The sequence below is a fragment of the Mytilus californianus genome, unplaced genomic scaffold (genome assembly GCF_021869535.1).
Source record: "Mytilus californianus isolate M0D057914Y unplaced genomic scaffold, xbMytCali1.0.p SCAF_5, whole genome shotgun sequence".
Taxonomy (NCBI): Eukaryota; Metazoa; Mollusca; class Bivalvia; order Mytilida; family Mytilidae; genus Mytilus; species Mytilus californianus.
The window spans coordinates 59,836,793-59,850,604 of NW_026262701.1; the positions used below are offsets into that span (position 1 = coordinate 59,836,793).

At 32.5% G+C, this 13,812-nt stretch overlaps 1 protein-coding gene across 3 annotated transcripts in view; it reads right to left on the reverse strand.

Annotated features, from left to right (window-relative positions):
- Positions 1 to 11,889, reverse strand: part of LOC127701144 (protein-glutamine gamma-glutamyltransferase K-like) — a 90,038-nt gene extending 78,149 nt beyond the window's left edge. For 2 of the 3 annotated variants that reach the window (XM_052204953.1, XM_052204952.1), the window contains exons 1-2: positions 11,771 to 11,889; positions 8,324 to 8,529 (exon numbers count right to left, since the gene is read on the reverse strand). In XM_052204953.1, the coding sequence (XP_052060913.1) occupies positions 8,324 to 8,529; positions 11,771 to 11,811 (247 nt within the window). In that variant the 5' untranslated portion in view covers positions 11,812 to 11,889. The remainder of the gene's footprint in view (positions 1 to 8,323; positions 8,530 to 11,770) is intronic. The other variant, XM_052204954.1, reaches the window with a different exon arrangement.
- Positions 11,890 to 13,812: the final 1,923 nt, after the last annotated feature.

Genomic DNA, 13,812 nt, shown 5'->3' on the forward strand with positions numbered 1-13,812 from the left:
ATTTATTTTCAGTTGTTCATCATCAATTTCTTCATCTGTTGTCCGAGTGAAACGTTTCAGATTTTTCTTCAACATCATGCTGTTTTTATAAAGGGACGTAACACCACTACTAACCGTGTATTAAAATAAACCACGCCTACTAACCCCATATGAAATATAGTACACAGTCTCCACGCGGTCGTTTTTAATCAATGATATTCCTAGAAATATATAGGAGGTAAGATAAATCTACATACAAGCTCTTAAGTCTTATAAAGAACTTTGGCTTCATATTTTTAACTCAAATGAGTCTTTTGTATATGATTTTCATTACGTTTACCAGCCGTAACGTGAAGGATTTGCTTCAAATATTAAAATATTACTATGCCAAATCAGTTTTTCTCGTGTTTGGTAAAGTCAAAGTACTTAAAAAACGATTATTGTTAAGCTTAATCAACGAAGCTAAATGAAAATAAAAGTTGGTTTTGAAACGATGAATATTCACTTAATAAAAATAAGTTAAGAGCTTAAAGAAATTTAAAAGTAAATTCGAACTTGAAAAGTGCATGTATCTTTTATCAAATTTAGATAGGAATGTTATGAATAAATACCTATGCCAAAAGTAAAAAATAACAGCAAGCTAGATTTTAAACGATATCGATTCAATAAAACAGCTTATGAAGAATTACATGTATATAATATATATAGGTGGAATAATATTTACGGTACCTATTTCACTGCACCAGATGTTGAAGGTGAAGCCTATGTTGTAATAATGCACATTAAACTACTAGTAATAACTCAACTCTAGAATCAATTAATTGTGTAATGAAATTTCTGATATTGTTCCTTCTTTTAATTCAATGAGTAATGAAAACAAATTTGATTTGATTTTTTTTTCTTGTAAAGAATTTGATAGATTGATGATTATTGTTAATGGAATTTATAAAAAAACGAAAACAACACGTTATAAATTTCCTGCGTCCGAAGCGCTTTTCTGGATTTACCTTCATCAGGAATATTTGAAAGCCAAGGATGTATAAAAACCAAAACAGTTGAAGAGCTATACGACCAAAAAGGACCTAAAAAATAGCCAAATCCATCTAAGGTCAACTTTGCCTGAGGGAGTTGAAACCTTAGTTTCTAAATAATTTCAAAATTTATAAACGGACAATTTTAGAAAGGTTTGTTATTAATCATGCCAGTACAGTATAAGTGAGATGTATGATAGAAGCAACCATAATATTTATGCAAGGTTTTTGTGTTTTACATGATTGTACGGTATGCATTTTAATAAGATGTTATTTTTTTTCATTTCATTTCGTTTCGTTACATAACTTAGTTTCTGAACAAAATATAATAGAGGTTTGCAGTATTTCCTTCTTTGTCTCTGTTCTAAATACATAAAAATGTTGATGCTTATTTGGGAGGGGACATGATGTCACACATTAAAATTTAAATCTTTTGCCAATGTTACATAGATATAAGAAGATGTGGTATGAGTGCCAATGAGACAACTCTCCATCCAAGTCAAAATTTACAAAAGTAAACCAATATAGGTAAAAGTACGGTCTTCAACACGGAGCCTTGGCTCACACCGAACAGCAAGCTATAAAGGGCCCTAAAATTACTAGTGTGAAAGCAATCAAACGGGAAAACCAACGGTCTAATCTATATAAAAAACGAGAAACGAGAAACACTTATGAACCACATCAACAAACGACAACTACTGAACATCAGATTCCTGACTTAGGACAGGTGCAAACAATTGCAGCGGGTTTAAACGTTTTAATGGTACCAAACCTTTACCCTTATCTGAAACAATAGTGTAACATAACAACATAGAAAGACACACTATAAAATATCAATTGAAATGGCTTAACTCAATCAAAAGACATATTAACACCAGTGAACATATACTGAACAAATAAATTTGATCTATGATACAATGTAAATACAAAATAAATTAATTAAGGGAAGAATAATTAAAGTAACATGTTATACCGCTGTGAAATGTTAAATATTTGTTTAAAATCTTTTGCCAATGGTACATACTTGTTTAAACTATTGCCAATGCTACATGCTTGTTTGAATTCTTTTGTCAATGTTACATGCTTGTATTTGTTATACATGTATTTGTTATTTAGTAACAATACTATTGTTTAAACTTTACACTAAAAAAATTGTTTTCTTCTTTTCCTCCTCGTAGTGTCAGAAAAAACGGTCAACCACAGTCAAAGAACTCTAATTACAAAACGTTTTAGAGTTAGATAGTCTATTTTACTATCTTTATCTAGATATATTTAACTTTGTGCTGGGACTATTATACTAACAATTTCACAGTTCACAGAACTTGGACATATGATAGTGCGAGCAGGGCATGGTGTCCTATGCAAAAAGCCATACCAAATAAGTTTGCTGGTAAAATTAGATAAACTAAATAAAATTTCCGATTCATTAAGGGAGCACCATTTATTTTCATTTTTCACTGACTGCTCGGGGAATATGAGCTCATATATTCCCAGTGAAGATTCCGAGTTATATTCTATATGAAGAGGGTTGGGGTTCAACCCCAGTGTGGCGCCTGTAACAAAATTAGTATGTTTAGCCCCACCTCAGTGTATTAAGTTTTAAATTTTATGTATTTCCAACCATATGCAGGGACAGATCAAGAGTCTGCGTAATTTGGAGGATTGTTGAAATAGTATAATAGTCCCAGATTTGAGTCATTTATTAATTCTATGTCCATTTTAGCATAACTGATTATCTCTGTGAGAGCATACACACCACGTGATGATACACGTGACGTAAGATATAAATATATTTTTTTTCTCTCCAGTTACACACAAGATCACAAATTTAGTTAGTCAAATTCATAATACATTTGATATTATCAAATTCAATGGACCAATGAAGAAACAGAACATATTAAACCGCCTTCTGTGCAGATTGTAATCTTATGAAAGCCAAATTCATAAAATAATTGTGAGCATCAAATTCAATAGCACAAACAGAACATCTAAAACTGGCTACTGAGTAGATGGTATTCTAATGGAAGGGCACCAGTAGCGTTTCAGACTCAGTAATATATATAGTGAACGAAATTGTACAGATTTCGAAGCACCCGACACGTGTTTCTGGATTCAATAGATCCAAATCGAGAACATCTTAAATCGGCTACTGCGTAGATGGTACCCATATGGAAGCCAAAATCATTAAAAATTGTAAGCATCAAATTCAATAGCACAAACAGAACATCTAAAATTGGCTACTGAGTAGATGGTATTCTCGTGGAAGGGCACCAGATGCGTTTCGGACTCAGTAATACATGAAGTGAACGAAATTGTACAGATTTCGAAGCACCCGACAAGTGTTTCTGGATTGACCGAGCAATCAAAACTCTACGAAGCTAAATTTATGCAATGTATTTCAGCATGAGAAGGGCACTAACTAAGCAGTCAAACCCTAATGAGCCAATTTTGCTTCAGGGAGATGCAACCATAATTATAATAGTTAAGTGGAATTTGTTATTTATTTTACACTATATGTATTAGATTTTAATCATTTTTTTCCTACATTCAGACTTATGTGTACAGGATGAAAGTTATTCCAAAATCACGTGCACTCAAAAAAAAATATTGTAAACTTACTTAATGACAATAAAGAAAAAACTAGTAAACATATAAAATTACAAGTAATTTAACTAGAAAGCTAAGAATAGTAAAATAACAAATTTCTCTGTTACTAGAGTAGCTATAGTAATCTACTCGTAGTTTTTATTTTGCAGTGAGTCGTGCGCATTTGTAATTAGTATCATACATTTACACAACAAGTTATTTGAAAACAGCTGCAATTAAGGGAAAGTAATTATGTAATACTTGCAAGTATCATAAATAATAATGGCATAAGATATTAATAGCACATATGTTAACTGACAACGATGCTTCCTGGATCAAAGTGGAATATCGTCTTACATTTTGAAACATGCATCATTGTACAGTACATAGTCAATGAATGTAAACAAACAACTATCTCTGACGATCTCAATTTTTTTTCCTAGGTGTATGTATCACTCACGCATCACTTTTTTTTCTTCGTCTGATTAGTTATGAAACTATAAACATAATCCTAAAACAACTGCCTTGGTAGACAACTGGGCTAATTTACTTCAATGAACCGGCCTTTTTGTCATATTGTCAATAAATGTCTCTTTTAAGATATGGACATTTTTATGGGGGAAATGGCATTCTAATCGAATATTAAATGTAATTAACTTATTTTCGTCAAATGTTGTCTTTTGTCGCATCTATTTGTTTATTTATTTTTTTGCAGAATTTTATGTTGATGTTTGGTCTTTTGAAAATCCCCATTTGATTTATTTACTGATTTTTACACTCAGTGCGATTTAGAGATTTGTGGTTTGTATAGTATAACGGTCTAATACCGACCTCTAGATGTGTTCTTGACTATTGTGTCCTATTAAGTTGCCTATTTATTACTGTTTAACTGAAATACACCCACAACTCCCTTTTTCATAATTTTAATCTGCATATAATTAAATATTGCAAAGATTTCTGTCTACCTTCCAACACAAATATTATCTGACAACTTTTATGAATTTATATAGATTAAAACAGGATATGAACATTTATTTAGTTGTTTTCTTTGTTTTTCTTCATTTTTGACAATCCGTAATAAAGCAAACCACTATGGAACTGATCATGAAAATGCATAACATTTCTTTTAAACCTATCAACTGATTGATATTAGAGTCAATTTTATTTAATAATCCCAAAATTTTGATAGATTTTGTGTTGGTCAACATCTCAACCCTCTCCTTCTTTCAATTACGATCAGAGGATTCATAATAAAAACAAATAAAATAAGTGCAAAAAAATCAGTTCAGGAAAAGCACTTAACTCTATAATATCGGGTTTTCAGATACAAAACACAAGTACAAACAAAACAATGAGTGGTCGTCGTCAACCTGAAAGTACTCAACCCGGTGATATAAGAAACTATGCCGTCCAACACTTATATCGGGTGGTTGTACTCCATGGAAAAATACACGCAGCAATTCCATATATAGTACAGATATTGTACTATGACAAAAAAACAGTGTACAGAAGATCAATGGAAAAAGAACATTTTATTGTTGCTTAAAACTATGAATTATCAAATCGCATTCATCCCAAAACCTACTAGATAGTATAATGTAAAGAAAACACTGAACATAGGTTCAATGCAGATAAAATAGCTTGCTAGAAACTACAAAGTAGCGAATCACTTTTCATCTAAAAACATACCAGATGCACAGATTGAACAACAAGAGAATAGTTATTCCTTTTTGTCAATGACTTTATGAAGCAAAAAAACATACAATATGCACAAATTGAACAACAAAAGAATATTTATTCTATAAAACAAAATTCCTGAGGTTGTATTCATCATAAATTTATGATCAACTTTATCCCTGCCGTAAAAGTTTACACCGTATCAAAGAGTGCTCGTCGTCAAGCTGAAAGTACTCAACCCGGTGATAAGAAACCATGCCGTCCAACACTTATATCGGGTGGTTGTACTGTATGGAAAATTACAAACAGCAATTCCATATATAGTCCAGGAAGACACGATTTTGTACAATGACCAAAAAAATACTGTACAGAAGATCAATCAAAAATTTGTTTTTATTCTCGCTTAAAACTATAAATTATCGAATTGCTATTCATCACAAAACCTGCCATATTGTATAATGTAAAGGAAACACTATACATAGGTTCAATGCAGGAAAACACAATTATACTTGCTTGAAACTATAAATTGGCGAATCAGTTTTCATCCCAAAACATACCAGATGCACAGAATAGTATTTATTCTTTTTATCAATGAGTTTATGAAGCAAAAAGATTTGTAGGACGATACCTAAACTTTATAGATAATAGCGGGATGCGAAATATCACTTTTATAAAATTCCTGTAGTTGTAATCATCATAAATTTATGATTAACTTTATCCCTGTCGTAAAAGTTTATCATTGATGAAAAAATAACGTTCATCGACTTTTTAATTATAGTGCATTTAAATAATATCAGTATGCAGGAGAAGACTCTTAGTATCATGCACTGGTATCTTATTTCAACAAATAAAATATGCTTAAAGTAAACTAAGTGATCCATAATGTAAGCAGATCTTTATCAACACTTCGTCTATAATCTTAAACAAACTTGAAGCATTCGATTTTTCAAAAACAGACATCTCATATCTTATAAATAACACTATGAGAAAACCATAATGAATAGATGAACAAGTTGGTTGTCTTCAAAGAGGGATAATAGAATATTTTTTGCTGAACAAAAATCAGGATTAACCACTTGTTTTTTATAACCTTAACACTTAGCTGTTGTCTTTCATCTTTGAGTTGTGATATTTTGTAACACTGTCGTATTTTTTTCACTTTTTTGTTTGATAAGTGGAGGAAAAAAACAGAGATTGTTGCCAAAAGATTAAGAAAGACATTTGTTCTCTTCTGTGTGCCCTCGCAGGCATTTATATATAAATACAAATATCAATGCTACATCAAGTAAAAAAAACCCAATAAAGACAGTTTAAGGGCATCATGCGGTCTTCAACAAGTTTCTATACCACATTGGCGTAGGAGCCTGGGTGGAAAGGGGACAATTATCCCTACCAATTCTTTCGAAAAATAAAATGAAAAAGAAAGAGGACACGGAGAACTTTTATAGTATGACGTGTGTGGTAAAGTTCACACTCCCCCACTTTTTAATCTACTCTTCGCCACTGTAACATATATCAAACCTCAAATCGTTGTAAGTTTAGAGAGGCCTAGCCTTTCGATCATCAAACTTTACTCCGTACATGGAGTACAAAATTTGTGATCGAAATCCAGTATTTTGATTGGTTGATTTCTAGGTGGTCGTTTGAGCACGATTATCGTACTTGGAAATTTTATGCCTGTAAGTCCTGATATGTGCAATCGACACCAAACTGTTTAAAGATAAACAAAGGCAACCACTCATGTTGACTTGGGACAGGCACATTATTAACATATTGTGTAATATACTGTAATAAGATGTGCTCACGGAAGAACTGAAACAATAAAATGACTATTATGTTGCTATATTTGAATTATTCAAGCTCAATAAACACTAAAACTAAAGTAAATGTCAAATAAAAACTCAATTTAACTTCTCATAATGAATTCATTTACAGAAGTGTGATCTTGCAATAAAAGTCAGTCTATACTTCAATGACAACAATTGCTTAGTATCGTCAATTTTTTCAAATACACAAATTAAGTATTGATACATATCATGCTAGGGAGTCAGATTTTTCACTGAAAATAGTGAAAATTATTGCAAGACTATTACTTGACCATCTCTTTCAAAGCACTATGTTGGCTGTTACAAAAACTTTTAAAAGTTCGAAAGTAAAACTTAAACGGTGTAGGTTCAATTTCACTTTAATTAATTTTATCATCCATTTCAAACATTCCTCTATTAATTACCTAAACTTAGCGTATCATAGCTTCAGGTGCTTTCTTTGAAGTTCTGACAACAATATGTCATAATTCTAAACATTTAATCAAAATATAAAAGCTTATAGACAGTTCAAAACTGCAACTTTAAAAGCGTTTGGCAAATTTTCAGAATTAATTCCCGAAATAACAGGGAGGACATTCTAAACCAAAACTTTTATTCTAACAAAATTACAACCTAAAATTTGTCTTCCAAATACATGGTAAATAGTTTCAATTTCAAATGTCCTTCATGGCAAAATTTAACTAAAACTGGAAAATTATACTTTATTAAAACTGTCTTCAACAGTAATTTGTACAGCTGAATTACATTTTCGTTTTGACTGTATTCGTGAAAAAGATTACAGAATTATTTCACGCAAGTATATGTTTTCTTCTCGTTCATATATAATGTAACTCTGTTTCGTCAACTCTAAAATATTGACCCCGTGTGTGAAGCAAATACACTGGAAAGTGGCAATATATTTCATTGCAGAACTATACACAGCAGTGCAATTAGAAGCCAAACCTCTTTGCAGAATAATGAACAGCAGCGCACTTAAGATCAAACAATAACTGAAAAGCCGTAGTTTGTGGAGGATTGAATGGATAATTATAATATAACAAAGATTTTGACGTCATAAGCAGAAATGAGCTGCTGAATTAGTGGGTAAAATAAAAATAAAAAACAAAATAAAGAAAAATTTAAAATAAACTAAATTCTGGAATAACCATCATTTCCATTTCGACCCTCCTGTAGTTATAAGCTCATTCTGTAAGCGTCATATCAAATCATTTCAATTTCTCCTACCTGATGTAGTTCTCTGAAATTTGACGACGTTCTTTTTACCTTCTTTTCCATCAGTTTCCTGTCTGAACGCTGTGAGTCCATCTTCCCCTTCCGCCAAGTCAGCATCACTCACTTCATATACGGATCGTCTTCCGGTTAACACACCTCCTAGTAAATGACTTCTGATATTTCCATAAAAAGATGTCAAACGGTTTGATATGGTGGTTCTATGGGTAAAATAAAAAGCATATAAATTTGTTATTGACCGCTAGATTATTTAAAACAAACCACAGTCAGTCACAACGTTGACAGATGTATGGCCAATTTTCCCTGAAATTATTTCACAGTTGGGCCATTTTCAAAAAATATATTCCAATCCTTACTTAGATTCACAGTATCACTGCTTCATGCATGTACTATGAGTTTCTTACAATATTATGACTAATTAGAAACAGATGACCAAGTTATAAAAGTTTTAAGACATCCCGAAACCGGTGTTATTTTAAAGAATTTGGAAAATTTGGAGTATTTATAAAGAAAATATATAAAAGGACATTTTTAACCAAAACCAAAAGTTTGAAGTTGACTTGTATATTTTCTTTCTGTTTAAAATTATTTTGTTTTAGTAAATGACGTCCTTCGATGCTAAATTTTACAAAAGCAAGTAAAATTTGCAATTTTGCAAATAAAATGCCTTCAACAGTAGCATGCAACGGCGAATTACATTTTGATTTTATGGAAATATATATAAAATATCTTGAAAATTCCTGTAGGATTTGACAACTTTTACGTCCAACTCTGTGTGTGAAACAAATATGGGCGAAATTGGCTATATTTTTTTTCATGTCGGGGGCTTTTATAGCCGACTATACGGTATGTGTTTTTCTCATTGTTGAAGGCCGTACGGTTGCCTATATATATAGCTATAATTGATTACATCCACTTCATTTGAACTTTGGTGGATAGTTGAATCATACCTCACCTCCTTATATTTATATCTATCTCTTAGTTGTTTTGCTAATCAAATAATATATGAAACTGTTAAATGTATTGCATGTTACTGTACTTTGTGTGTCAATTCGATGTCGATGGTAGATCTTGCATACAAGAGGTTATTTTAAGACTCGCGCGATATAGAGTTGAGCATTTTGTACAGAGACCTGTCTATTGATGGCCGTTTTGTTTTTTTTTTGCTGTTGCATCATTTACATACATATTCCCTTTCTTCGCATTCTAGAAATTGAATTAAAAAAGTCATATGTATGTATAAACCTTAATGGAAAACAAAATTACTGTTCAAGCTAGACCAACAGCAATGAACACTGTTTAAAATTGAATGTTTTCTAATGTTTGTCCTTTTATGCAATGAATACTATCTCATGCATGGGAATTAAAATATAACTGCTCGCAGTAAAGAGCAGTCTATTACAGGGTCTTTTAATTGTGTGTCTAATATTGTTTTGACACTATCTAGTCATCTTGCGATCTTATCGTAACTGTCACACTGTCTTTAATCACTGCTTCCCACAAATCAGTTAAAATATTAGAAACCAACCAGCTTAGCAGAGAATCTAAGAAACTTATCTTCTATTTATCTCTTTGAAACTGGGATTTGCCGAGGCAAACTCTCCATACTCAGAAATGACGAATAACAAATATAATAAAATTCAACATATATCCCAAAATCGACGCCCATATAAACTGATAAATTCAAACGATTATTATCATTGAAACACTTTTTACTAGTATTTCCATTTTTCTGACTTCACGTGGTCGCTTTGAATTTACAACTGATTTAACGGAACCAGAAGCCTCCCACTTTGAGAATCTTGGTGTTAACGTCCTTTAAAAAATGAACTTCTGGTATATAATGTAGAGACAAGTATTATATTTATATGATATGGTGCAAAATAGAATTAGAGTATAGTGAAAAGTTCTGTATATCTCTCTGATTTCAAACATCATAAATCAATAGGCCACTTCACGGTTATTGCAGCCATATTAAATAGGGGCAGATTTTTTGGATAGAGGTGGAAATAGTATGACAATACGGGAAATCATTTGCATGTATCCAAGCAAATGTTCTGTTTAAATGATGTTTTCCCGTATTTTTCACACCATTTTTACCTCCATTACGAAAATCTGTTGCCTATTCAACATGGCTGCAATAACCGTGAAAGGGCCTATTGGGTATTGGTCACTCGGATTATCTGTTTGCCTTATTCAATTATAGTATCCAGTAAACACTTGCAACATTCCAGCAGAACCTGTATATGGAGTATATATCTCCCATATGATACTATGTTCCAATATAGTGGGTTGATGCTTACCAGGAAGCTGTTTAACCAACGGTTCGAGAAAGTCAAATTGAAGTCATTTTTTTTAATTTTTTTGGAAAGTTTTACAAACGCCTTTTTGACCCTTGTGGGGTATCTATATCACATATGACCTCGGACATGCTTCATTTGTCGCTGCCAAAATCATGTCCTCTTTTCCTCGATTTGTGACATCACCGAAAGCGATTTATACTTGCAACGAACAATGCTATACGGTTGTAACAAGCAATAGTGGAGCAGACATACCTGAGGGTTGAGATCTCACTAAACATGTTTAACCCCGCCACATTTTTGCGCCTGTCCCAAGTCAGGAGCCTCTGGCCTTTGTTAGTCTTTTAAAATTTTTTTATTTTAGTTCATTTATATGTTTTGGAGTTTAGTATGGCGTCCATTTTCACTGAACTAGTACACATTTTTGTTTAGGGGCCAGCTGAAGCCCGCCGGGTGCGGGATTTTTTCCGCTGTGTTGAAGACCCATTGGTGGCCTTTGGCTGTTTTTTGCTCGTTGGTCGGGTTGTTGTCTCTTGGACACATTCCCTAATTCCATTCTCAATTTTACTATAATTGATAGGATTCGTGTCGTTCAATCTTTTGGTTTTAAGTTTTCTGTTTGAGTGTTTTGTAGATTGTTGTTTGTCTTTTTTTCTTTTGATCATGGTGTTGTCTGATTTTCTTTGATTGATTGTTGGTTACTTAACGTACGTACACTGGCAAATATTTCATGCATGTTCAGGACAAAATTTCTTTCAAAATATGCGCCTGAATAATATATCAAAACTTAATTTTGTCTTGATTACGTGGTTCGAACAAGATTTATAATAGATATCAGTTGTCATAAATCATTTTAAAAGACTTGTTTATGATGGGACCGTAATAACACCACACCCTTTTTATAGTAACCAACATTTCTAAACAGAGAAAACATCTGAGTGAGTAGTAGCTGGAATGTGGTACCGTTTACAATATACGAATTGGTAACACTTCCGAAAGATCTGTTATTAGAATAACAAACGTGATAGATGACTATCCTTAATTTATGCGCCTGTACAATAATGCATACACAGCAGTTTACATTTTGAATATAAAGATTAAACAATATTTATATATCAATTAACATATATATCACACTCACCTTGGTTCAGGTGTGACTTCGTATTTTTCTTTGTGCATCATTTTGACTATATCCAAAAGTTAAAGAGCTTAGTAATATATCTTTCTACATATCAGTGCGCGTGCAGAGAAATTATTTACCATCTGCTGTCAAGGTCAAGGGTAAAAACGAAGCACTGTATGTTTAATTAGAATAGATATTTACTATAATTATGATATATCTTAGTTTTCTCGCCTAGAAAATACACTTAATGTTTTCATAGAAAATGAAAGTTCGGAGATAATTTCAATATATTGTGTTTTTATGCAACAAAAGCAAGGAGCTTTGTGGCTAATCATCCGTCCATCCGTTACTGTTATTTTAAATATTCGTTCGTTTGATGCCGTTATTTTTACACGACTGCAATATTAATCAATGTATATTGGAAACTGGAAAAAGGCCAAAAGATAAGTCATAAAATCATATTAAGATAAAGGCATGGCTCGAAAATTTCAATTAGGTAACCGTGAATAACAGATTAGGTACTGACTTTACATTCATTTACTAATACACAAGCTATTACCTCATGGAATTAACGTCTTTATTTTTTCACAGTAACACTAATGATGATGATGATAGTCGAAGGAAACCTCGTTAGATAACTTTTGATAGGAGAGTTCCATATTTTTCTATCTTTGCTCTATTCCTGTGATTGATTGATTGATGACAATTTTTTCATTCTTAGCCAAGAGAACAAAGTCAGCTTTCTTAAATTTCTTAATCAACCCGTCATCTGATATGATTATTTTCTTCTTGTTGACTTAAAAGTAGAATTAGGTTGAAATGTACCAGGTACGCATTTTTAGAATGTGAGGGGAAATGCGGCTTTTTGAGAATTAAAATTTCTGCATTCTGAAACTTTTTAAATGACTTATTTGATAATGCCATATCACATTGAAAAGTATTATGTTGATTGAATTCATTGTATTATACTAAGATAACGGTCAGCCTTTAAAACTCTGGTTCTATAGATAGTGGAAGTGTTGCGCCCTTAAAGTCCATCAGTATATTATATTTTTTTTTCAATCCTGTACTTATATTTAGATAACAGGCAATACTCTCAGATCTGTACTTAGTGTCTTTTCGTTGTGTGGATTTATAAGTACCCGTCCACGTCCACTCTTTGTTTTTGTTAGATGTATTTCTATTTGTATCCATCTGATGAGTTAAGCCTTTTTCAACTGATTTTTATAGTTTGTTCTTATGTTGTACAGTTTCACCACTGTCCCAGGTTAGGGTAGGGTTGAACGCTCACAAACATGTTTAACCCCGCCACATTCTCTGTGTGCCTGTCCCAAGTCAGGAGCCTGTAGTTTAGTGGTTGTCGTTGGTTCATGTCTGTCATATTTGTTTTTCGTAAATTGTTTTGTTATAGATTATGCCGTTAGTTTTCTCAGTTGAATAGTCTCATATTTTTCAAGTCGCGGCCTTTTATAGCCGACCATACGGTATGGGTTTTTCTCATTGTTGAAGGCCGTACGGTTGCCTATAATTGCTTACATCCACTTCATTTGAACTTTGGTGGATAGTTGTCTCATTGACAATCATACAACATCTCCTTATTTTTATAATAGTAGTTTAGTTATCGATATTCAAAACAAGTAAAATTCATTTTGAATATAAAAAAATCAAGAGAAAATTTTAAGGGGATAGAATGAACTCCAAAACACACGAGATGTGTCGACATGGTGAACGGCCCCTAGGCTAACTCTTTGCATGTGCCACCCTTCGAGCAAACCAAGACTTTTCAAAATGCCAATAGGGAATAGAATTAACATAATTGGTAATTTTAAAGATATAAGACACATCGTGAGTTGAGACACTGACACCTAGAAAAACTTTCGAAGTGTCGATTTCAATTACGAATCCTCGTATAGAAGTTTTGGTGTTAAGAGCACACGCCTGTTGATGAAATCCGTCACGGTAATGTAAACATGTACGCACCTACTGTTTTAGTTGATATATGCAAACGCCGGTGTCTTCCTGGAATATCTACATTTTCAGTATAGTAAAATAGTTTATTT